Source organism: Saccopteryx bilineata, chromosome 4 (genome assembly GCF_036850765.1).
Source record: "Saccopteryx bilineata isolate mSacBil1 chromosome 4, mSacBil1_pri_phased_curated, whole genome shotgun sequence".
Classification (NCBI taxonomy): domain Eukaryota; kingdom Metazoa; phylum Chordata; class Mammalia; order Chiroptera; family Emballonuridae; genus Saccopteryx; species Saccopteryx bilineata.
The window spans coordinates 262,024,126-262,049,772 of record NC_089493.1 but is presented as its reverse complement, the minus strand read 5'-3'; the positions used below and the strand labels follow the sequence as shown (position 1 = coordinate 262,049,772).

At 38.3% G+C, this 25,647-nt stretch overlaps 1 protein-coding gene across 1 annotated transcript in view; it reads right to left on the bottom strand.

Annotated features, from left to right (window-relative positions):
• Positions 1-7,492: 7,492 nt before the first annotated feature.
• The window catches only part of LOC136334284 (cytochrome P450 3A12-like), a 40,195-nt gene continuing 22,040 nt past the window's right edge, over positions 7,493-25,647 (bottom strand). Inside the window, exons 8-13 of the mRNA XM_066274315.1 lie at positions 23,740-23,867; positions 22,200-22,266; positions 16,569-16,729; positions 12,784-13,010; positions 10,458-10,620; positions 7,493-8,270 (exon numbers count right to left, since the gene is read on the bottom strand). Coding sequence (XP_066130412.1) covers positions 8,175-8,270; positions 10,458-10,620; positions 12,784-13,010; positions 16,569-16,729; positions 22,200-22,266; positions 23,740-23,867 — 842 coding nt within the window. The 3' untranslated portion in view covers positions 7,493-8,174. The remainder of the gene's footprint in view (positions 8,271-10,457; positions 10,621-12,783; positions 13,011-16,568; positions 16,730-22,199; positions 22,267-23,739; positions 23,868-25,647) is intronic.

Sequence of the window (25,647 nt, the reverse complement as noted above, 5' to 3'; positions counted from 1 at the left end):
ACTCAAGGCTTTTTTTTAAATTAATTTTTATGAGGTGACATTGATAAATCAGGGTACATATGTTCAGAGACAATATCTCCAGATTATTTTGACATTTAATTATGTTGCATACCCCTCACCCAAAGTAAAATTGTCTTCACTCAACTTCTATCTGCTTTTCTTTGTGCCCTTCCCTTCACCCTACCCCCTCCCTCAACTTCTCCCCTCCACCCCCTGTTACCTTCACATTCTTGTCCATGTCTCTGAATCTTATTTTTATGTCCCATCTATGTATGGATTCATATAATTCTTAGTTCTTTCTGATTGACTTATTTCACTCAGTATAATGTTATCAAGTTCCATCCATGTTACTGTAAATGATCCGATGTCATCATTTCTTATGGCTGAGTAGTATTCCATAGTAAATATGTACCAAAGCTTTTTGATCCACTCATCCACTGACAGACACTTGGGCTGTTTCCAGATCTTCACTATTGTGAACAATGCTGCCATAAACATGGGGACACTGTCTTCTTAGTTCTATACCTCCTTCTTCATTTAATAAATATGAATTTGGATCTAGCACTGTTGTTTTTAGACTAATCCCCTTCCTGAATGTTTCCTCAGCAGCAATGAGAAATATTAGAGTGGGAATACATTTGGCCTGGTATAAGCAATTATGAAGGAAGAGGAGCATCATCTGTGAGAAATAAAACAATCCTAACCCTAATCCTTAGAACCTAAGATTTCAGCTGAGGTAAATTGAGAGCACTACCTATGTGACATCAGGGATTCCAACCCGGAGGACTCATCCTGAATCTCTTCTGGAAATCATTTCTCAAAATGCATAGTAAACTGTGTTGTATGCCTTGAGATTGGCATTCCCAAAGGGGTTTGTTTGGAGTTTACTTGTAGGAATCAGAGGAATGAGATATTTTGGAGAGTGTGGCTTTAAAGATAACATGGGATTATTATTGTCCCAGGGCCAATTAACTGTGGAGCAAAACAATCCCTAGGGGCTTCTGGCTTATTTTTCATCTTGGAATCCACTTTCTTTTTAAAAAAAATAATTGAAGCTTTATTCTGTAGCTTTTTCTTTTAATTTATTTATTCATTTTTATTAGAAAGAGAGGAGAAATTGGACAGCTACCTGCAAAAAAATGAAACTAGACCACCAATTTACACAATTCACAAAAGTAAACTCAAAATGGATAAAAGACTTAAATGTAAGCCGTGAAACCCTAAGCATCTTAGAAGAAAACATAGGCAGTAAGCTCTCTGACATCTCTCACAGCAATATATTTGCTGATTTATCTCCACGGGCAAGTGAAATAAAAGACAGGATAAACAAATGGGACTATATCAAACTAAAAAGCTTTTGCACAGCTAAAGACAATAAGAACAGAACAAAAAGACAGACTACACAATGGGAGAACATATTTGACAATATGTCTGATGAGGAGTTAATAACCAAAATTTATAAAGAACTTGTAAATCTCAACACCAGGAAGACAAACAATCCAATCAAAAAATGGGGCAAAAGAGATGAATAGACATTTCTCCAAGGAGGACATACAAATGGCTAATTGGCATATGAAAATATGCTCAACATCACTAATCATTAAAGAAATGCAAATTAAAACCACAATGAGATATCACCTCACACCAGCCAGAATGGCACTCATCAACAAAACAACACAGAATAAGTGCTGGCGAGGATGTGGAGAAAGGGGAATCCTCCTGCACTGCTGTTGGGAATGCAGACTGGTGCAGCCACTGTGGAAAACAGTATGAAGATTCCTCAAAAAATAAAAATCAAACTGCCTTTTGACCCAGCTATTTCACTTTTAGGAATAGACCCTAAGAACACCATAGAACTGTTCCAAAAGTAGAAATGCACCTCCATGTTTATGGCAGCATTGTTCACAATAGCGAAGATCTGGAAACTGTCCAAGTGTCCATCAGTGGACGAGTGGATCAAAAAGCTTTGGTATATATATACTATGGAATACTACTCAGCCATAAGAAATGATGACATCGGATCATTTACAATAACATGGATGGACCTTGATAACATTATACGGAGTGAAATAAGTAAATAAAAAAAAAACTAAGAACTATATGAATCCATACATAGTTGGGACATAAAAATGAGACTCAGAGACATGGACAAGAATGTAATGGTAATGGGGGGGTGTGAGGAAGAAGAGAGAGTGGGTGGGGTGAGGGGAGGGGCACAAAGAAAACCAGATAGAAGTTGATGGAAGACAATTTGACTTTGGGTGAAGGGTATGCAACATATTCAAATGTCAAAATAATCTGTAGATGTTTTCTCTGAACATATGTACCCTGATTTATCAATGTCACTGCATTAAAATTAATAATAAAAAAGAGAAAAGAAAGAAAGATAGGAGAGAGAGAGAGAGAGAGAGAGAGAGAGAAAAGAAAGACATAGAGACAACAGGAGAAGGAGCAGGAAGCATCAACTCCCATAAGTGCCTTGACCAGGCAAGCCTAGGGTTTTGAACCAGCGACCTCAGAATTCCAGGTCGAAGCTTCATCCACTGTGCCACCACAGGTCAGGCAGAATCCACATTTCTTTAGCCCCTTTCTATTCAACCCTTTTGAGAACAGTCTGATAAACATCTAGTCTTGAATGTCCACACAATGCTGTTGAGGGTTTCCCATGTGCTATAGTCATAAAAAGAAGTCAAAGAATGGAGGCAGGAAATCATCGCTAGTATATCCCACTCATATTCCAGTTTTATAAATGATATCTATAATATAACATTAATGTAATAATATACTATTACATATAATTATAGTATATTATATATATATCAATCTAATATATTATTATAGTAATAATAATATATTATTATAGCATTATAATAATATATTAATAATTAATTATATATTAACTAATAATATATTAATATATAATAATATATTATTATAGTATTACATTAATAATGTCAAGAGATTTCAGTTACAGGAATAAAATAAGAAAATGGCATATTCCTATATCGCCTTCTTATTTACTATCATGTCATTCTTATACACCCTGTGCTTCCTCACCATTATAAGGATATGTTGAACTTCTTTCTTTCCCTATCTCAGTGCAGATACTAAAATTTTTTATTTCACTGAGTTTATTTTGGCTCCATATTGTTGCTTAGTTTTAGAATAGATTCTGTGTATCATCACTTTCTTCAAAACCTACCATGTAATGCTTTCACCTGGTGCTCTCCTCACCAGAATATGATATCTCTACATTACATTTATATATTTGTTTGGCAAATATTTGATGAGTATGTCTTAAGCAACATATTGGGTAGCAGGTATATAGTGCCCCCATGTAAAACAAATATGAATGGATAACAAAGCATGAGCCATATATATGCTATCTACAAGAGACTTACCTCATGATAAAAGATACACACAGACTGAAAGTGAAGGAATGGGAAAAAATATTCCATGTAAATATAAATGAAAACATAGCTGGGATAGCAATATTTATATCAGACAAAATAGACTGCAAAACAAGGCCATAAAAAGAAACAAAGGAAGATATTACATAGTACTAAAGGGATTGATCTAACAAAAGGATATAACCCTTGAAAACACCAATACACTCAACACAGGAGCACATACATATTGTATATAAAGAAAATTTTGTTGGACATTAAGGGAGAAAGTAATACAGTCATAGTAGGGGGGTTTACATTCCAATGAGGCCCTGGCCTATGGCTCAGTGGTAGAGCATTGCCCAGTGTGTAGAAGTCCTGGGTTTGATTCCTGGTCAGGGCACACAGAAGTGATCATAGGTTTCTCTGACTCTCCTCTTCTCCCTTCTCTCTCTCTCTCTCTCTCTCTCTCTCTCTCTCTCTCTCTCTCTTCCCCTCTTGCAGCCATGGATCTAATGGTTTGAAAAAGTGGACCCTGGGTGAGGATGGCTTTATGGCCTCACCCCAGCAGCAGCCTCAGATGGGCAGAGCATCCCCTGGTAGGGAGCTTGCTGGGTGGATCCCAGTCAGGGCACATGCGGGAGCCTATCTCTCTGCCTCCCTGCCTTTCAACTAAAAAAAACAACAATCCAACACTTCATTGACATCAATAAATAGATATTCCAGACAAAAAATATTAACAAGGCAGCAGCATCTTAAACAATACACTGGAGCAGATGGATTTATAATTGATACCTACAGAACATTTCATCCCAAAGCAGCAGAATATACATTCTTTTCAAGTGCACATGAAACATTCTCTAGATGGACCACATGTTAGGGCACTAAGGTTTTCTTAGTTCTTTTTCATTGCTCTGGCTTTCCAGAACTTTTCAAGGCCATGGAAAACGGCTTTTGTTCCCTGAGAAAATAGATGTCTTCACTGTGTCAGGGGACCAATTCCATGGGGGAATGTGGTGGGCAATGGGGTTCCAAATCTGAAATCCCAGTGTTGTCCCCTGAAGTCAGACATGGCTAGCAGAGCAGCTGTGATGTGTAGGGATGGGGTGAACTCAGGGAAGCTGCCTCCTGCCTTTGTGGCTTTGCTCTCCCAGTAATGGTGACTGGCAGATCTCTGCAGCCTCCCTCTGTGTCTTCAACCTACCCTACGATTAATCGCAGATTGTGCCTGTTGCTCAGGGAAAACCTGTTTCTGTAGTACTAGCTCTTGGGTTTGCAGATAATGTGCTCTGCAACCCAACACTCACTGCTACACCTTCTCCTGGACCTGCTGCCAGCTATGGGAGTGTGAAGAAAGGCAGCCAGCTTCCATGGTTTTATTTCTCTGTCTGCAATATCAACTGCCAGACAAGTGTGGCCACATCTCTCTGCATGTCCCTGCCCAGGTCACTGGGTTCAGTTGAAGCTCATACTGACCACTCCTGCAGGAAGTGCCAGCAGCAACCTGATTCCTGCCCTCTCCAGGATGAGACCTACAGAGAGCTCTGGGCTGTGAGCTCTGAGCTGCATCCCTGGCACCCTCTCAGCTCTTCTTTCTTCCCACCTGTCACTTGCCCACCTTCAGATGTTTCAATGTGGAGATCACTTGGACGTGTTTGTACATTGAGCAGTGAATCCTTTGTGGAATTATAGCTGTTAAAATTGTTGAAACTTCAAGGAGAGAGACAAAGAATACTTCTCATGCTTCCATTTCTCTGACATCACTCCAAAGCATGGTTATTTTCAATAGAAGCAATTAGGCCTTTACTATATTGAAGTATGCCTGCATTTACTAACTGTGGATCAAAAGAAGCAGGAATCAAATGAATGGGGGCATCCAGTAACTATCTTGAACGGTGAGATTTTATAAGTCCCAAAGATGGATTTAAAAGGACCAATGGCAATCCTTATGGCCAAAGTACTGGATAGTCTCTACAAATTTTGCCAATTGAATCTAAATAATGCCATTAGTATGTTTGAATAAAACTGAGGATTGAGGATGGTAAGCTCAACCAAAATATTGTAAGATCAGCCAAACAGCACAGATTTGTTGAAGTACCTGACTAGTTAAATGTGTTCCTCAATCACTATGGAGTTTGAGAGTTCTCCAGGCAAGGATAATCTTCCCTAACAGGACTTTAGCCACAAAAGGGGAAGTAGCTTGTCTAAAAGGGAAAGCTTCAGTTCACTGAGAAAACATACAGATTATGACTAACACATATGCATATCCATGAGATGAGGGAAGTTGTATATGATCTATTGCAGAGGCAAGGCTGAGTTCTTCTCACTGTGTCAGTCAGGTGATGCATGGTCAATTCATCTCTTATCTGATGATACTTACCTGGTCACTTGATTAAGGGAGTGTCTGCCAGGGTCCTCCACTGTGAAGCTGTCCTTCCTCTTTGCAATTAAGGGATATTTTGAGCAGTACTATTTGAAACTGTGTAAATATACTCACCCAGTTGCAATTTATCCATTTATTTGTAGATGTCTGCATGCACTCATCTTTTCCTACTTCATTCAATGTGTTATAATTTCTTGCCACCATTATTTATTATGGAGCTAAACTATTCCTGGTTTGGTCAGGGGAAGCCCCTCAGCCTGGCTTCTGTGTCTTTCTGACAGGTCCCCCTCAGTGTTCAGTATTTTCTTGCTTTCTAGCACAAGATGTTTCAGGCTCATCTTGCATCTTCTCAGCCCTGGCCCTCAAAGCAGCCATTTCTCTAAGGAGCTTGGGTCCCTTTAGGTGGAAATGGTTTTTATAAGCCAAGATCTGGGCATGAGTTGTGCTCATTGTTATAAAGTTTTTAAGCCCTCTCAGTGGAGAGAAATAGAGAATGTGTGCTTTTATACACAACATGCACACAAATATCTATCTTTCTGTCTGTCTATCTATCTATCTAATCTATCTATCTATCTTAAAAAACATAAATTTATATAAATCTGTTCAGCTCCAGTCTCTGAGTCCATAGGGTTAATTCTGTTTTTCTCTTTTTGATTCAGTGACTCCTTCTCCAACAGTGAGAAAACTGGCTTTCATTATCCTTAATATGTTTACTTCTTTGATCAATCCTCCTCTACGTAACCAATCCTTGCTCCATCCCTTTCCACTCATGAATGCCCTCCTTATCCTACTTGGGTTCTCCACACCCTATTTAAGTTCTGGCTGCTTTCACCAGGCCACCCCTCTGCATGGGCACGTTGATCACCTTGTGTGGGCTCCCACACCCATACTGGGCTACCCTCAATATGGACACCTTACCACCCTATTTGATCTCCAAGTTCGAACCACTGTGACTCCCTTTTCTGCCGTGCATGTTTGCCAATAATCCTGCGCCGTGCCTATTGGCTTTAGGAGTGAATAATCCCAAAAGGAAAGGAAAAGGAAGGGAGGGGAAAGGAAGAGAAGGGGAAACAAGGGAAGGGAAGGGGAAGCAAAGGAAGGAAAAGGGAAGCAAAAGAAGGAAAGAGAAGGGAAGGAGAGAGGAGGGGAGGGGAGGGGATAGGAAGGGATGGGAAAGAGAAGAGAAAGGGGAGGAAGGGGAAGCAAGAGAAGGGGAAGGGGGAATAAAGGAAAGGATGGGAGGAGAAACAAAGGGGAGGGGAGGGGCAGAGAAGAAAAAGGAGAACCCTGTGCAGCTTCTGAAACTGATGAATGCTTATACATTACTGCTCAATCAATTGACCAATCAACTTTCTTTCTTCAATGTTCATTGTGTTAAGAGAGTTCGGATTTGAGGATGACATACAAAAAATATAAGAAAACATGTTTCCTGTCTTCCAGAATCATCAGGCAAGGTGAGGTGAAACATTAAATCAAAACTAATAACATAATAAATGCCACAGCTGAGTGTTCCCAAAAAGATAGAATAATATTATAAATATAATTTCTAAACAATGGTAAAATCACACACGGATAACTCTCACCTATTTTAATATATCAAATTGGAGTTCTGAAAAAAGCCCCACCCAACCAGTGATTGTGATGGCCAAAGACATTTAGTCACTGGTTCCCACTGATTTGGTTCTACAAATTTTCCCCTACTGTACATGAAAGCATTAGATAATACTATTGTGAAGATGTTTATTGAGTGGTTCAATATAATATACAATAAAGTATTCAAAATAAAACATGTGATACAAATGTTACTACTGCCATTACCACAATAATTCTTATTGTCATTAAAGTTTTTTGACAAAATTGAAGAGAAATTTGTATTCTTGACTAGTGGTAAGGAAGAGTAGATGGTACTAAGTGAGGGTGGATGGAGACAGAAGTGTAAGAGCCCAATTAGCTGGGTTTTCATATCAGGCACTTATACACTGCTCACAAAAATTAGGAGTTCAGGAAATGTGCAGATACTCCAGTACTTTCAGCCTTTTATATAGTGTATTTTCACCAATAAAATAAAAGTTGGTTTTGCATCTCATTTGCATAATCAAACAACTTTCTTTGACTTGTCATTTGCTTTTATGATGTTCTTGTTTAATAAAAAAATCAAATGCTTCTTTTTTTATCTCTTCATATTCATTTTGAAATATCCCCTAATTTTTGTGAACAGTATATTACACAATATATAACACTCTGTATAGACACTGAAAAGCCTAAATAAATGTACAGAATCCCTAGCCATCCATCAAGTGCAGTAGGGTAAGCCCATCTTCATTTCTGGGTTTTCTTCACAAAGATCTCTGGTGTCAGTGAGTAGAGCTCCCTTGAAGAACAAAGTGTTAAGTCCTTAGGGAAAGTCAGGCTCCACATACAGTCCCTTCTCTCAACTCAGCCTTTAGAACAATGGGGTTTTTTGGTTGAATAAGTCCTACAAACTCTACTTCCAGAGGAATCTGCAAATGTTAAAAAAGCTTGTTACTACCAACTTTAATGAAACACTGTCAACAACAGAAGCAAAGTAGATGAGATACATTGAGGACAATGATGTTTTATACACATATAAAAATTACTTTAGCTTAATATATCTTTACTTCTTTACACATATTTAATAAGCTGTCTCAGGACTGGTCTGTTAAAGCATTCATCAATACATTCATTCAAGAAAATATCAATAAACACCTTTTCTGTACCATGCCAGAGATCAAATGATATAGGTTTGTGTTTGTTTTTGTTTAAATTTTAAGCAAAACAATGGATTTTAAAATTTTAAATCAGATTCTTAGGCATTGTGGCAAACTATTTGGAAAAGCCATAGAGAATTAATTTTGCGCATGCTTGAACTTGCAAGGTGATCCTAGTACGTGTTATACTTTTTAATTATTTGAAACATCCTTGCCTTCTTAAAAGTGCAGTTACCTCTCCCAGTAGAAACCTTCCAGTTTCATTATGGAAAAGGTCTTTGTGAAGCATTGTGCCTGTTTTCTAACATCTCCTGGTTCTCATGTGGAGTGTAAATTGTGAACTTCTGAAGATCTATACAGTGTTTCAACTAACTTTAGCTCTATTCTCAAAAATTCAGTGTTGGGAGAGCCACCAACAGAGTAACCTTCTGATCTCAGTTGACTTAAAGACAGAAAACTGTCTGTAGAGTGAGAACCACCAACCATGGGTGACGAGGAGCTTTTGGGTAGTGTCTGCCCCACAGTAGGTGTGCTGGAGGCCCACTACTTCTCAGGGCTGAGTCCTTGTTTGTACACACTTACAGGGCTGCTACATAGCTGCCCAAAGCCACAACTAAGATGGAAATCCTCCTCCTCCTCCTCTTCTATAATAAAACCTACTTAAAAAAAAGAGCTGCATAATACATGCATGAGTCCTAGAAATAAGCCTTATTAAAGAGCCTTGCTTGACATGAATCAATGGAAACTATTGTTCATGTTCTTCAGAGGACAGATTCCAGATCTTGTTATTAATGTAAAACCTATCTATTTTAAATTTCAAATTGCATGCATAGATTTCCCCTGTACACAGACCAGCATACATAGAAAAAGCACATTGCAAACATTGTTTGTTAATTTTTTTTTGAATTAAATAATTTAAAATTTGTATCCAATATCGCCAAATCAACTACAAAAACTCTATAAGCATTTCCTGGATGACTGCAAGGTACCACTGGGAACTTATAAATGAATAAAATGAGGTGATAGAGTAAAAGACATTCATAGGTACAAATAAAGCAGAGAACCAGACTGGATGGTTCAATGAAAAAGTATTAATTTAGGTAGTATGAGTGATGATACCAGCCTGCAGAAGCAAAAACAGACCAGAGGAAAAAATGGGCTCTGGACTACATGTGGAAGTCTTTTGGAGACACCTTGGAAGTAAACTAGGAGTTAAAGGATGAGAACATATTGAGAAAGATTTTTATTAGGATGTAAGTAACCCAATTTAATTGCAGCATAACTCCCAGAAGCAGAGTTAAAGTAGCCAGGATGGCCATGGACTGTGGGACTTCTTCACATCAGGCAGAAATGCTCTAATCAGTGATTCTCAACCTTAGCTGCATATGAAAACATAAGAGGATGCTTTTAAAGCCGCACAGGACAAATTATTTTAGAATCTGAGATGACCTAGGGATCGAGTTTTTTTAAGCTTCCCACTGATTTCATTGTGCAGCAAGTGGTTGAGAACCACTATCACAAGAGCTTCTGTCACTACTGGTGGAGAAGAGCTCATTCAAATTCACAACCCTGTTATTATCAATGTACTTCAGGACTGTGCACAGTGCTTTCCTTTCCTTCTTTCCAGTGGGTGTAAAACCAAATTTGAAACTTTGCTCAAAGGATTCTGCATCATCATGTCATGCTAACTGCATTGATTCTAGATGGCCTTTATAGTTTGACTATTTATAAAGCCAAAGGTTTAGCACTCCAGACTAATGGGATCTTAAGGGTCACAGGTGGCTCCAAATTGATTCTCTGGCCAACAGAACAAATTATTAAATAATGAATAAGCACAGTCATATATATATACACACACACACACAAACACACATACACACACAAACACCTCAGTTTAAGAAAAACTCTCAATCAATCATTATTTATACAGGCAGAGTGGTAACGTGTTAAGTGGCTGACCTGTGTTTCTTTGCAAGGTTTCATGGAGAAGTTCTGCAGAACTCTGATGATAGCAAGTTTCATGTTCATGATAGCAAACCTCATGCCAATACAGTTTCTGGGTCCAGTTCCAAAGGGCATGTATATGTAAGGATTTATGCTGTCCTTGTTTTTCTTACTGAACCTGGTTCCACAAAAGTATAAAAACATGTTAATGAAACATAAAAGCCATGATAGCTACATATTGGGGTTGTTCTCACTTAGGCTCCTCAATCAGTCGAATCTGTATACTTCTGTGGGCTAGTCAGTGAGAGCCTACAATGGTTATTTTGCTGTGCGAATTGTAAGCTATAGATTCTTTCCATTCCATTTACTCTATAGGAGCTTTTAGTCTCAAGAAACAAGATGAATGCTGTTTAAAGGAAAATTTATCTTTAAACACTGAAATTACATTTGGTTGTTGAGATGTTCACACTTTGAAAGGCAAGTAGGAAATGAGACTGATTAAAGGAAAGATAGGTTCCAGCTTTCATCAAACTCATGTTGGTCACATGCTCACGCAGGAAGAAAGTAAGACTCCTATCTCTCGTTAGTCACATTGTTATTTTTTTCCTTCCCTTCTCTTTCTTTTTCTTACTTTTCCCCTTCTTCCCTCCTCTCCCCTCCTCACATATCTCCTCTGTCTCTCTCCCTCCCACTGAATAACTTAAGTCAGATAACTTACATGGGCATATCCTGCTCCTCTAGTATAATCACTGGTTTCCTTGTCTCTCTGTTCCACTATGCTATAAATTCCTTGAAGGTTAAGCCTATGTTTTATTCAAGTTTGGTTCCTCAATATTTGATTATATTAAGGAAAAATGTGGGTTTGGGAATGTAATCATGACATTGTGGTTATATATTTTAAAAGGCTCTTATATTTGAAAACATTGGAATATTTACAAATAGTATGCCTTAAAATAATATGGAAGTCAGGAGGATGGTAGTACAGGCATGTGGATGGGGCGGGGACATGAGTTGATGGCTATAAGTCTGGTGCTGAGTACACATAGACGCATTAAAATTAATTTATAAACTGTGCCATAGAAAATGCTTTTTTATATGTCAAATACACGTATATTTGTGTAAATGTAAAAAATTCCCCCATAGTAGGCATATTTTATCATTTAAATTTCTCACGCCTTGCCCACTTCCTGACACTGATCTTTGTTGATCAAAGAGAAATAAAGTCAGTGGTTCTTGTTTCATGAAGCTACAGTAGGAAAAACTCCTGAGCTTGGAGGAGCCATAGAGATCCCTTGGTCCAGAAAACAGACTGTTTGGTCATATCTAACTTCTTCTTTCAACAAGCATTATGTGTAGACACTAAGCTACTACGAGGAACACCATGGCAAATGAGGTATGGTTCCTCCAATTAGGGATCTTAGGAAAATCTAGATCCCAGTTAGTGCCCTCAATAGTTCATTCTACTTTTTCGCACCAGTACAATAAATGGGAACAACAGCTCTCTCTAGAGTTTAAGTTGTTTCCAAAGCTGGACCGTGGCTCTGAATACTCAGAAGAATATGTTAAATATCATCCTAGGGGGTTTGTCTCAGACTCTAGAGAGCAGATGACTTCCCTTTGGAAGAGTCACCATATACTGAGAGTAGGAGGAAACTGACACAGGACTGCAATCATAGACAGCACCAGAGGATCTCTTTCTACCTCTGTGCTCAAAGAGGCTGCTTAAGCTATCAGGGGTGAGGACCAATCAGGCTGTCAGCAAGCACTCCAATGATGCTAGAGGCACGGCAGCCGATGTAAAAAACAGAATGTGGGAACACTGGTAGTAAATTTAGAGAGCTAAAGAAAACAACATAGAAAAACTTAAAGAAATAAAAAAGCCTGTGTTTCTAAAATCAGATAATGGTTAATTAATTTATGGCATTTGCATATAGTCACACACATAAACATTTATACATAAGTATGCTTATATATAGTGGTTATATATAATAGGACATTGTTTATAGTTTACAGTTAAGGTAAGCAGTACAAAATAAAATACATTACTCTTTTAATTTAAAAAATCTATGTATGCTTACAAAAATGTCAATAATGACATATATTATTAATGAAATTTATCTTAAAATATTAAGACTATCAACAGATACAATTTTCTGTAGTCTAGAATTTATAAAATTTTGTCAACGAACAATGATCACTTTCATAATAAGAAAAACAAAATTCTGAAAAATGTACATATAAATGATTGTACAACCACAGTTTCTCATCTGTACTAACAGATATCAGAATACGCCCCAGCCAGCCTGGATCATGGGGGTTCCCTTTCCCAGAGGCCCAGTACCTTTCAGGACGGAATTCCTCAGGCTCTGACCAGTGCTCTGGGTCATTGTGAAGAACATAGAGTGGCACCATCACCACTGTCCCTTTGGGAATGAACACACCATTGATTTCCACATCCTTCTTACAGAGCCTCTCGAGTCTACCAGCAAGTGGATACATCCTGAGAGTTTCATTCAACACCATGTCAAGATACTCCATCTGTACCACAGCATCATAGGTGGGAGGTGCCTGGGAAGAGAGAAACAGATTTTGATAAATTGAGATTTGAGATCAACTTTCAACTCAGTCAATACAGTTCTATAGAAATGTTAGGAGCTCCAAAGAATAATGTGTTTTGGCAAAAGACCTTAGGACTTAATAGACATTTTAATATCTATCATGTCTTTTGACCTGCTTATTGGCCCATTGAGATGTGTGGAGTAGTTATGACTATGGAGACCTTTGGGACAATTCCCTAAGCAAGACCTGAAATCCCTCACATTACCATGTAGTGATTTTTTTCTCATGTGAGAAAAAACAAATGTGACTAATAGACTATGACCCTTACTTTTAACTAAAGTATGCCAAACTCACTTTTCCTTTCAAAAGGGAAGCCATAATTCTGTACCAAAGAAAGAGAATGTGTAAAAGAGCAAAATCCCTATTTGGCATACTGATTTTTAGTTGAAAATCCTGCTTGCTAACTCTTTAAATGATATATATAAAATCTGGAGAGAAACACTCTATTATATAGAAATTCTATGAATAAGTTAAAGAGAAACGAGTTCCTTTCTAAACCAAATTTGGCAAAAGACAGGTATGGCTGTATTCCAGCTAGCAGGGCACATAATTTCATTCTAGTGATAGTTATAAAGAGGTGGGACCTCACTCAGTCCTTACTGCCTTGCTGGAACAGTCCCCAGGCTATTGTTGCTTCAGGGTTTGACTATAAACTGTGAAGATCTCAAACAAGCTTTTCCAGCCCCAGAGCCCAATCTTTTCATGCCAAGAATTCCAGTTTTGTCAGCTATCTGAAAACAGTATGGGTAATATATAGTATCACTTGGTGTTGTATTGAAGAGGCAATATTGTAGAAGTTAAGGCTTTGGATAGTGGCATCTTACCACTACCATATAACTTGTGTATAAAATTTATTTCATCCACTCGTCCCCTGATGGACACTTGGGCTGTTTCCAGATCTTTGCTATTTTGAACAATGCTGCCATAAATATGGGGGTGCACTTCTTTTGGAAAAGTTCTATGGTGTTCTTAGGGTATATTCCTAAAAATGGGATAGCTGGGTTAAAAGGCAGTTTCATTTTTAATTTTTTGAGGAATATCCATACTGTTTTCCACAGTGGCTGCACCAGTCTGCATTCCCACCAGCAGTGCAGGAGGGTTCCCTTTTCTCCACATCCTCACCAGCACTTATTCTGTGTTGTTTTGTTGATGAGCGCCATTCTGACTGGTGTGAGGCAATATCTCATTGTGGTTTTAATGTGCATTTCTCTAATGATTAGTGATGTTGAGCATTTTTTCATATGCCATTGGCCATCAGTATGTCCTCTTTGGAGAAGTGTCTATTCATTTCTTTTGCCCATTTTTGATTGGATTATTTGTCTTCCTGATGTTGAGTTTTACAAATTCTTTATAAGCTTTGGTACATATATATACATATGTAGCCATAAGAAATGATGACATCGGATCATTTACAATAACATGGATGGACCTTGATAACATTATACTGAGTGAAATAAGTAAATCAGAAAAAACTAAGAACTATATGAATTCATACATATATGGGACATAAAAATGAGACTCAGAGAGATGGATAAGAATGTGATGGCAATGGGGGGGAGGGGAGGGACACAAAGAAAACCAGATAGAAGGTGATGGAAGACAATTTGACTTTGGGTGAGGGGTATGCAACATAATCAAATGTGAAAATAATCTGGAGATGTTTTCTCTGAACATATGTACCCTGATTTATCAATGTCATCCCATTAAAATTAATTTAAAATTTTAAAACAAGTTATTTCACATTTCTGTAACTCAGTTTTCTGACATTTACATAGAGATAATTAGAGATGATACTTCATAAGGCTGAACTGCAGAGACAGTCACTGCTCACTCAATACCCATGTAGTCGTCACATCTCCCAGCCCACTGGAGGCTAGGGGAGATCAGCTTTGAGAATGGGCTGTGAGTTGAGGTGACATATGTCAGGTCAGGGCCAAAACATTTAAAAAGCCAGTGAGCAACACTCTAGTTCTTTATTGCCCAACCAACATGAAGGCTATATGTTCCAGAGAGTGCACTACTAGAAGCTACTTTTTAGCTTATATTTCCAAGTAATTATGTGGAGCAGAGACTCCCACTCCCATCCTCTTCTAGTAATTTATTTTGGACATGTGAATGCGAGTTGAAAATAATCCTTTGCTATGTAAAGCCACTGAGAATAGAGGGCTAATTTGTAGCTGTGGCATAACTTAGCCTATCCTGACTAATACATAATTTTTCAATTGAATTTTTTTGGTGACATTGGTTAGAAAGGTTTCAGGTGTACAATTCTATAATATATCATTGGCATATTTTATTGTATGTTCACCACCCCAACTCATGTCTCTTTCCATCACATTTATCCACCCTTACCCTCTTCTCCCTTCCCCTCAGATAATCACCATGCTGTTGCCTATGTTTATGAGGGATATTTTCTGCTTAAAACCTTTATCTTATTTATGCAGGCCCTCACCCCACCTCCTCCATCACAGCTGTCAGTCTGTTCTCTATCTGTGATTCTGTTTCTATTTTTGATGTACATTTTAAAAATATATTAAATTCATTTATAGATATAAGGCATTTAGAACAGACATATGTAGTAAGGAGTATATGCCAGCTATCAGTGTTGTTATCATTGTAGTTATTATAAGAAAGGGAAAACATAATGCTTTAGCTAGTCTGTCTCTTAGTGACCTTTCCATCTTACTGCAATAAAATGAATCCCAGTATAATCTTATCCAGAGAAGAAAGATAATCTCTAATTTAGCGGGTCATTAAAATGTATCTTTACCTTATATTGGAAGGACCTATGGCACAGAAAGGTTGTAAGTCTTGTCCAAAACCACAATCTGGACTCAAACTCATGTTTCCTATTTTCCGCCCTATGTTCTTTCCTATATAACAGACTTCTACTAGACTGCAAAGTTTTCCAAAGGTAGTAGATTACAGTGAAGGTGCCAATTCTCCACCCCTTCCAATATCCATGCCCTTAATCATCTAACTTCGAGCCCTCCCATTATGATGCTAGGGTTGGCCATGTGCCATGCTTTAAACCAATGTAATGTTGGCTAAGTGTGGTGTAAGTAGAGTTTGAAAGGCACCCATATGATGGGATTCTTGCCTGAGAAGAACACACCCAGTACTTGTCTGGAGTATCAAAAACAGGTGGAGTTACCCCACCAGCTTAGCCAAGGTCATACTAGCGAGACAAGAGCCAGATCGAAGCAAGTCCAGTCAAATATCAATGTGTAACTACCCAGATACTTGCGCAATAAATTGTTATTGTTAATTGCCACTGAGGTTTTTTTATTTTCACTGACACAACAGGACACTTTTTTCAAAGATCTTATATATCTGTGAATAGCACACATTACATATATTTCTTTTTAGTCTTTTTACATCTTCCTAAGTAGCACAGGTAAAGGACCTGACGCTTATGCTCTTAAAAACATTCTCCTAAGAAGTGGTGAGGAGGCATGCTTGCTAAAGCTTTACTTCTCCCTCTCTCTTCAGGTATCACCCACTCACCTTATTGGGAAATGTTGCATCAATCTCCTCCTGCAGTTTCTGCTGCACATCAGGGTGAGTGGCCAAAAAGTACATAAGGAAAGAAAGGGAATTGCTAGTGGTCTCATAGCCAGCAAAAATAAAGATAATAGATTGGGCCACGATCTCCAGATCAGAAAGCGCTAAAGGAGAAGAAAGGTATTTTATAAGGCAGGTCAATGAACAGCATCACAGAGTAAATGATGAGAAATTCAAATGAATCTCCCAAACCTCTATGGGAAAAATTGAAAAAGCAATTCAGTTTAAATTGGGATGTATATATTTCAGAGTTATAAAAGGAAAAAAACTTATCTTAATCTAGTTTATCCCCAAGGTCTATACTGTTCTTGACCTTCTGCTTTCAGTTATACCAACCTACCCACAACATAGCTGTGTAATTTCAAAAGATAGAATAACTGTGTTAAATGCTTAGTGTCATCAGTATGTCCATTGGAAAATTCTAAAAGTAGTTTAGGTATAAGTAATACGGGATAGTATTCTACCCCCAGGAAAAAAGTTGTAATATTCTAGATAAAATATACCTAGAAAATTTTTTACTTTGCACTATGGTTTATGCAAGGAAAAATTAAAGGATCTTTCCTCCAAACATGTTAAGAGAATAGTATTGGACTATACATGAAATATGGTTACTCTAAATATTGTCCAAGGACCAGTATCATCAGCAGTATCTGGAAGGTTATTCAAAATGTGGAATCTCAAATTTCATACTAGAACTATTGATTCACAATATGAACTGTCAAGAGATGTGATGATTTGTGGAACAAAAACAAATAAATCTAAAAATGTATATAAAACAACAAAAGACCCTAAATAGCTACAGCAATCTTGGGGAAAAAGTTGTTGAGGGTATCACACTACCTAATATTAAACTATACTATAACACTTTAGTAATCAAAACAGCATGGTACTGACATAAAAACAGAGATATAAATCAATAGAACTGAATAGAGAGCTCAGAAATGAACCAATGACTATATGGTCATTTAGTTTATGACAAATCGCTGATATTTTTTATTGCAATAATTTTTCTGACATATCTCCTTGGACAATGTAAAATACATAAATAAATGGGATAACATCAAACTAAAAAGTTTTTGCACAGTAAAGGAAACTATCAACAAAACAAAAAGAGAACCTACTGAATGAGAGATGATATCCACCAATGAAATATCTGATAAGGTGTTAGTATCCAAAATTAATAAAGAATTCGTACACCTCAAAGCCAACCTCCCACCAAACAATCCAATTAAAACGTGGGCAGAGGACTTGAATAGACACTTCTCCAAAGAGGACATACAGACTCCCAACAGACATATGAAAAGATGCTCGACACCAGTAATTGTCAGAGAAATTAATATTAAAACCATATTGAGATATCACCTCATACCTGTCAGAATGACTAACATCAATAAATCAACAAACAACAAGTGTTGGTGAGAATGTGGGGAAAAAAAGAACCCTCATGCAATGTTGGTGGGAATGCAGATTGTAACAGTCACTGTGGAAAGCAGTATGGAGGGTCCTTGAAAAATGAAAAATGAAATTGCCATATGTCCCATGATTCACTTCTGGGTATATATGCAAAGAAATCCAAAATACTAATTTTAAAGACTATAGGCCTACTTATGTTCACAGCAAGGTTATTTACAGTAGCCAAGATATGGAAGCAACCAAGTGCCCATCAGTAGATGAGTTGATAAAAAAGAAATGGTATATATAAAATAAAACATTATTTGGCCATGAAAAGGAATGAAATCTGACCATTTGTGACAACATGGACGGACCTAGAGGGCATTATGCTAAGTGAGATAAATCAGATCAATAAAGACGTACCATATGATTTCACTTATATGTGGGACCTAAAGAACAAATAAATGAACAAATAAAATAAAAACAGACTCATGGATACGGAGAAAAGACTGATGGTTCCCAGAGGAAGAGGACAGGGGACTGGGTAAAAAGGGTAAAGGGATTAAGAAGTACAAATTGGTAGTTAGAAAATAATACTGTGGATGTAAAGAACAGCATAGGGAATGCACTCAATAATATTGTAATAACTACATATGGTGTCAGGTGGGTACTTGAAGTATTAGAGAGATCACTCTGTGAAGTATATGATTGTCTAACCGATAATCTAACTGTACACCTGAAACTAATACAGGATAATATTAAATGTAAATTCTAAAGAACAGTATCTACAAAAGAGATGTGATTTGTGTGTACAATCTAGCTTGGCAAGCATGGATTATACCTTTAAGAGACATCAGGTAATTGAAGACCTGGGACACATTTCTTCAAAATGAATGGTCTTAGATATGTGCAAAAATGACAGATAGAATAAAAAGAATAGAAGATTGGTGACTGGTCTTAGTCTGTTTTGTATGTGTGTGTTTGTGGCATTAAAATAGCAGAAGAATGTGCCAATAGAAGGGCATTGGACAGTATGAAATATAGAAATGTAGGGTTCAGTGACTGGAATTAGCAATGTTTGTTCAATCACAACCTGAATATCATCTTTCTCAGCACGTAGCCCTTCTCTCTGCTCTATTTTATGCTCAGCAAATAGCCCCTGTGTTCAAATCGACCTCATGATACAAGGCATGGTTAAGCTCTAATCTGTTTGGAGCATATTAGCACCTTTAGACATCTAGGGCATTAAAATAAACACGGTGCTCACCTAACCATGTAATTTACAACTCAAAATAAGTGTACAAAGGTCGACATAGAGTTCTGACTTTCTAATGGGATTTCTGTGATGCTTTTGGGGGGATAAATTCAACTATCAAATTCTTTCCCATAGTTAGCATATACCCCATATTCATAGTTTAAGGTTGTGCTGTCTAATATGGTAGCCACAAGCCACAAGTGATCATTAAAATTTGTATTTTAATTAATTAAAATTAAATACAATTTAAGATTATATTTTCGGTTGCACTGACTATAAAACTAATGCTCAACAGCCACATGTGTCTAGTAGTTACAGTATTGAGTAATGCATATAACCGTATTTTTCGCTCCATAAACACACCTGACCATAAGACACAGCTAAGGTTTTAAGGAGGAAAATATAAAAAAATATTCTGAACGAAATGATGTGTTAAACTATTTAATAAAATACCGTATTTTTCATTCCATAAGACACATGGGCATTTTCCCCTCCACTTTTTTGGGGAAAAAAAAGACATCTTATGGAGCAAAAAATATAGTATATCATTTCCTCCATCATAGAAGGTTGTATTGGACCATTGTAGATAGATATATGGATGAACATTTAATAAAATAGAGGCCCTGGCCTGTTGGCTCTATGATAGAGCGTCAGCCTGGCGTGCAGGAGTCCCGGGTTTGATTCCCAGCCAGGGCACACAGGAGAGGCACCCATCTGCTTCTCCAACCCTCTCCCTCTCCTTCCTCTCTGTCTCTCTCTTCCCCTCCTGCAGCCAAGGCTCCATGGGAGCAAAGTTGGCCTGGGCACTGAGGATGGTTCTATGGCCTCTGCCTCAGGCGCTAGAATGGCTCTGGTTGCGGCAGAGCGGCACTCCAGATGGGCGGAGCATCGCCCCCTGGTCGGCATGCTGGGTGGATCCTGGTCGGGCGCATGCGGGAGTCTGTCTGACTGTCTCCCCGTTTCCAACTTCAGAAAAATACAAAAAAAAAAGAAAGAAATAGAAAGAAGACAGAAGGGAGGGAGGGAGGGAGGGAGGGTGGGAGGGAGGGAGGGAGGGATTCTAGACAGATATCCATGTATAGTGCTGTGTTAGAGTCATCTCATACCTGTGTTCTAGAAAAAAATGTTAAATATTTAGATAGCCATTTTGTGAGATGGTTGTCAAACTATTGGTACTTTAAAATTAACCATGATGGCATTATTTATATTATGGAAATAAACTTTAAATCAGAGATTTTTGAGAGGCAGAGATGGAGAGAGAATACGTTTACATCACTGGTCTGCTTATGGGTATATATGGAAATATTTATGTTTGCCAGATCTATGTAAATATATTTGGTGTTCTTAGGTTTGTCCACCAAGGAGAGCTAGAAACAAAAACACCCTGGTAGGAATGAACACGCCCAGATTACAGAGTTTGGTTTCTAAATATCACTTCTCACTAAAATGAGCCAGAGCTCCTTTGAGAAGTGACTGATTTGAGGGCTGATCTGGGGAAATAAAGAGAAACCAAGAATGTACAACACCAAGAGTGAACCCTAATAGAAGCTCAAGTGTGAATGTAGGTTCACTGATTGTGCCAAATGATCCACACCTGTGAGGGATTTGTCATCAGGGAAGCTGTGTACATGTAGGGAGAAGTGGTGTACTGGAAATCTCTGCACCTTTCTCTCAATTTTGCTGTGAACCTAAGAGTGTCCTAAAAAATAATATCTATTGGAAAAATTAAAAGAGAGGAAGGAACCCAGAGCCCATTTAGAAAAAACTCCAGTGAACAAACCTGTGAGAATTTGGCCATCAAACAAACAAACAAAAAAAGAATGAAGTAAGAGTGTAAATTTATAATATATTAGTTCATATTGATATAAATAAATAAGAATGAAAAGGTTTTTCTTACAATGAAGTAGTAATTCATAAATGTAAAACAAATGAAAAGAGAGTCATCATTTTGCAACCATTAAGTTAATAATGATTTCAGTTAAAATCCAATAATGGATGATAAAAGTAGTAGGTGAAAGTTTGAAGAGGAACAGAATATTTACTTAGTCTCAACAGCTTCTCAAGTTACTTGTTAATATAAGAGGAAAACTAAACTTCACAGTTAATCTAGTGAACACAATTTTAACCAAGAGTTCCAGGTTAAGGTTACCAACACTGGGGCAATGTGCCTCCTAACATGATGAAAGCTTAATGCAAATTTCCAAACAGAGGTTCTGAGTCAGTGCAACTGGGTGAGGCCAGAGATGGACACTGGAAACAAGCTCTCCAGAGGTTTTGATGCAGGTGATTCACAGGCCACTGCTAACTTCTAGACATAAAATTCTTGTTTATGGCCCTGGCTGCTTGGCTTAGTGGTAGAGTGTCGGCCCCGCATGTGGAAGTTCTGGGTTCGATTTCTGGCCAGAGCACACAGGAGAAGTGCCCATCTGCTTATCCACCCTTCCCCCTCTCCTTTCTCTCTATCTTTCTCTTGCCCCCCTTGCAGCCAAGGCTTCATTGGAACAAAGTTGCCCCGGGAACTGAGGATGGCTCCATAGCCTCCGCCTCAGGCGCTATAATGCCTTTGGGCTCAACGGAGCAATGCCCCAGATGAGCATAGCATCGCCCCCTAGTGGGCATGCCGGGTGGATCCTGATCAGGCACATGAGAGAGTCTGTCTCTCTGACTCCCTGCTTCTCACTTCAGAAAAATACAAAATACCAACAACAACAACAGAAAAATCTTGTTTATGGTGCCCTTCAAGCTTGGAACAAAGTTGTGTCTGCATGCCTGTAGAAAGTGCCTCTGGCTATCATTTATACCTAAACATGTCTTTCTTCAATTGGGCTGAAATTCTTATCTGCCAGGGAAACTTCATGCACATTTTCAGAACCAGCTCCCACTTCAGAGCTTCCCAACAATGTCCCTCTGAAGAACACCTTGTTTACCTTTGTGGGAGTCTGTTTCCTTGGACTTCTGGGAGTTAATCATCAGCTGAAGCAAATCCACCCGGTGCTGGAAGCAGAAGGAGAAATTTCAATGTTTGAAATAAGTCAAGAGTGCAATATTCAATTTCTTTCCTGATAATATGGCCCCATTAAGTCCAGAAGTGTGACCAGTGCTGCCTGAGTCATTGTGAATAGAAACATCCAGCTACTAATCTTAGAGAGCAGGATGTTTCCCTGAGACAAATCCAGCCATTATATCCAGTTGTTTTTGGCCTCCATCTCTCTGATCTTCAGGTTCTCTGGCTTTTGATCAAGGCTTCCTGGCCAAAGAGTTTCCTGCTCCATCTCTTGTCAGACCTGCTTGTTCACAAAAAAGTCTCTGACCTCAATCCTTTTTTTTCTCTAACCTTAATTCTTAATAAATGGCCACACAGATTAATCTCCCCTGACATTTGAAGACTTTATTGGCAGTTTTTCTGTGAGCAGTTTCAAATGCCTCCCTATCCCAGAACTCTCCACAACATTCAGTGCAATCTTGGGTACGTGGCCCTTGGGTACGGGGCCTGCAGACATTTGCGTGCTGGCCCCCAGGCCTGTGAAGGCAACCTCAATGCCCAGAGAAGACGCCTGCCCTCTCAGTCTCTGAGCAGGCTTCAATTTAGGATCGAGTGTGCTCCACCAGCTTCCGGATGGAAACTGCCATTGCAGAATAGATCAAAGAGGCTTGGAATTGTGTGATTTTTTGCCAATTTAAAATCTAGGGAATTATGATACCAGGAAAATAATTTTTAAACAGTAATTTTTATACTTTGACTATTTACTGAAGGTTAGTGCTAAACTTCTATCTTAATAATATTCATGCAGTAATATAATCTTTGTGCTTATTACATTTTAAACAATGTCTCTCTGACTCAGTTTTATTTCCTTTCTTAACCTTCACCTTCTTCATTCTCCACAAAATGTTTTAACTTTCCTTCTGTAAACCTAGAGTTCTGTGCCTACCTTAAGAAAAAGAGGCCTGACCTGTGGTGGCACAGTGGGATAAAGCATCGACCTGGAGCACAGAGGTCACCAGTTTGAAACCCTGGGCTTGCCTGGTCAACGCATATATTGGAGTTGATGCTTCCTGCTCCTCCCCACTCCTCTTTCTCTCTCTCTTTCTCTCTCTCTTTATCTCTCTCTCTCTCTCTCTCCCCCCTCTCTAAAAATTGAATAAATAAAGTATTTTTTAAAATGCAGAAAAGAGAACACCTAATATAAAACCGTGCCTGGCCTGTGGTGGCGCAGTGGATAAAGCGACCTGGAGCACTGAGGTCGCTGGTCCAAAACGTAAGGCTTGCCTGGTCAAAGCACAAATGGGAGTTAATGCTTCCTGCTCTTCCCCACTTCTCTCTCTCTCTCTCTCTCTCTCTCTCTCTTTCTTCCCTAAAATAAATAAATAAATGCTGAAAAGAAAAAGAGAAGTGCGCAAATCATATGTATACAGTTCAATAAATTATCAAAAAGTGAATACACTCATGTAACCACAAACAGATTTTACCTTTTCTTTATCATGAAGGCGACTTTCTTTCATCCTTTTTACAGATTTTTTGAAAAAATCAGTAACACGTTTTGGAAACAAATAAATATTTAATGCTTCAAAAACTGGGTTAAGGAATGGGAAGAGTGCTGTAAGAACAAAGAAAGCCAATAAAAATATGAAATGTACCCAGAGCTATTAAAATTTTCTCTACCAACCAGAGGAGTAAAAGACACCAGGCTCCTTAACCAGAAGCCATTCCCTCTACGACCTTTGCTCAGACACAAGGTCATGACTGAGCGAGGGCATGTCCACACATGCGGGGCATCACTATACCAGTGAGGTCAATGGCCCCTTCTCATCTTTTGGGTGACTAAAGGAACAGGATTATGTTCTGGAATGGCTTTGACTTTTACTATTAAACTAGACTATCTTTGAATAAACCAGACTAGATTCTGACACTTTAATTAATCATATTGTTCAAGAGATAGCAGTCAGGTGCACATACATTAACAATGTGAAACACTATTATATCAAAATATCAACAATCATTGTATCGAAGAGTTTAATTATAGGTGAGTCTTATGTAGATTTAACACATTTGCTATCAGACTCTTAATGTGTTTATTTATAAAAATAGACAAGCTAACTTTAAAATTTTTATAAAATTGCAAAGGATACACCCAGTATGGCCAAATCAGGGGTGGGGGGGAGGGAAGAATAAACTTGTAGAACTCAAACTTCCTGATTTTCTTTTTTTCTCTCTCTCTCTTTTCTTTCTGAGTAGGGGAAAATGTGGGAAGATTGCCACATCAGCTCTGACTGGGATCTACTTGACAGCCCCATCAGAGGCTGATGTTTGAATCAACTGAGTTATTTTTAGCACCTGAGGCTGATGTGCTCAGACCAGCTGAGCCATTTTCAGTGCCAGGGTGACACTCAAACCAATCAAACCACTGACTGCAGGAGGGGAAGAGGGAGAAAAGGGGTAGCGGGTTTGGGAGAGCAGCAAATGGTCACTTCTCTTGTGTGCCCTGACCAGGAATCGAACCTGGAATGTCCATATGCTGGGCCAATGCTCTCTCCACTGAGCCAACCAGCCAGGGCCCATCCTGATGTTCAAAACTTACCCAAAGCTATTATAATTAAGGCACTGTGGTACTGGCATGGGACAGACATATAGATCAACAGAATAGAATTCAGAGTACAAAATATACTCACATGTCTAAGGTCAACTAATCAAAACAACATGGTATTGGCAGAAAAATAGACACTCAGACCAATGGAACAGAATAGAAAGTCCAGAAATAAAACCACATATATATAGTTAAATAATTTTTGATAAAGGGGCCAACAACACACAATGGAGAAAAGAAAGCCTCTTCAACAAATGGTGCTGGGAAAACTGGAAAGCCACATGCAAAAGAATGAAACTCGACTACAGCTTGTCCCTTGTACTAAAATTAATTCAAAATGGATCGAAGACCTAAATATAAGGCCTGAAACAATTAAGTACATAGAAGAAGACATAGGTACTAAACTCATGGACCTGGGTTTTAAAGAACATTTTATGAACTTGACTCCAATGGCAAGAGAAGTGAAGGCAAAAATTAATGAATGGGACTACATCAGACTAAAAAATTTTTTGCCCAGCAAGAGAAACTGATAATAAAATAAACAGCCAGCCAACTAAATGGGAAATGATATTTTCAAACAACAGCTCAGATAAGGGCCTAATATCCAAAATATACAAAGAACTCATAAAACTCAACAACAAACAAACAAACAATCCAATAAAAAAATGAGAAGAGGACATGAACAGACACTTCTCCCAGGAAGAAATACAAATGGCCAACAGATATATGAAAAGATGCTCATCTTCATTAGCTATTAGAGAAATGCAAATCAAAACTACAATGAGATACCACC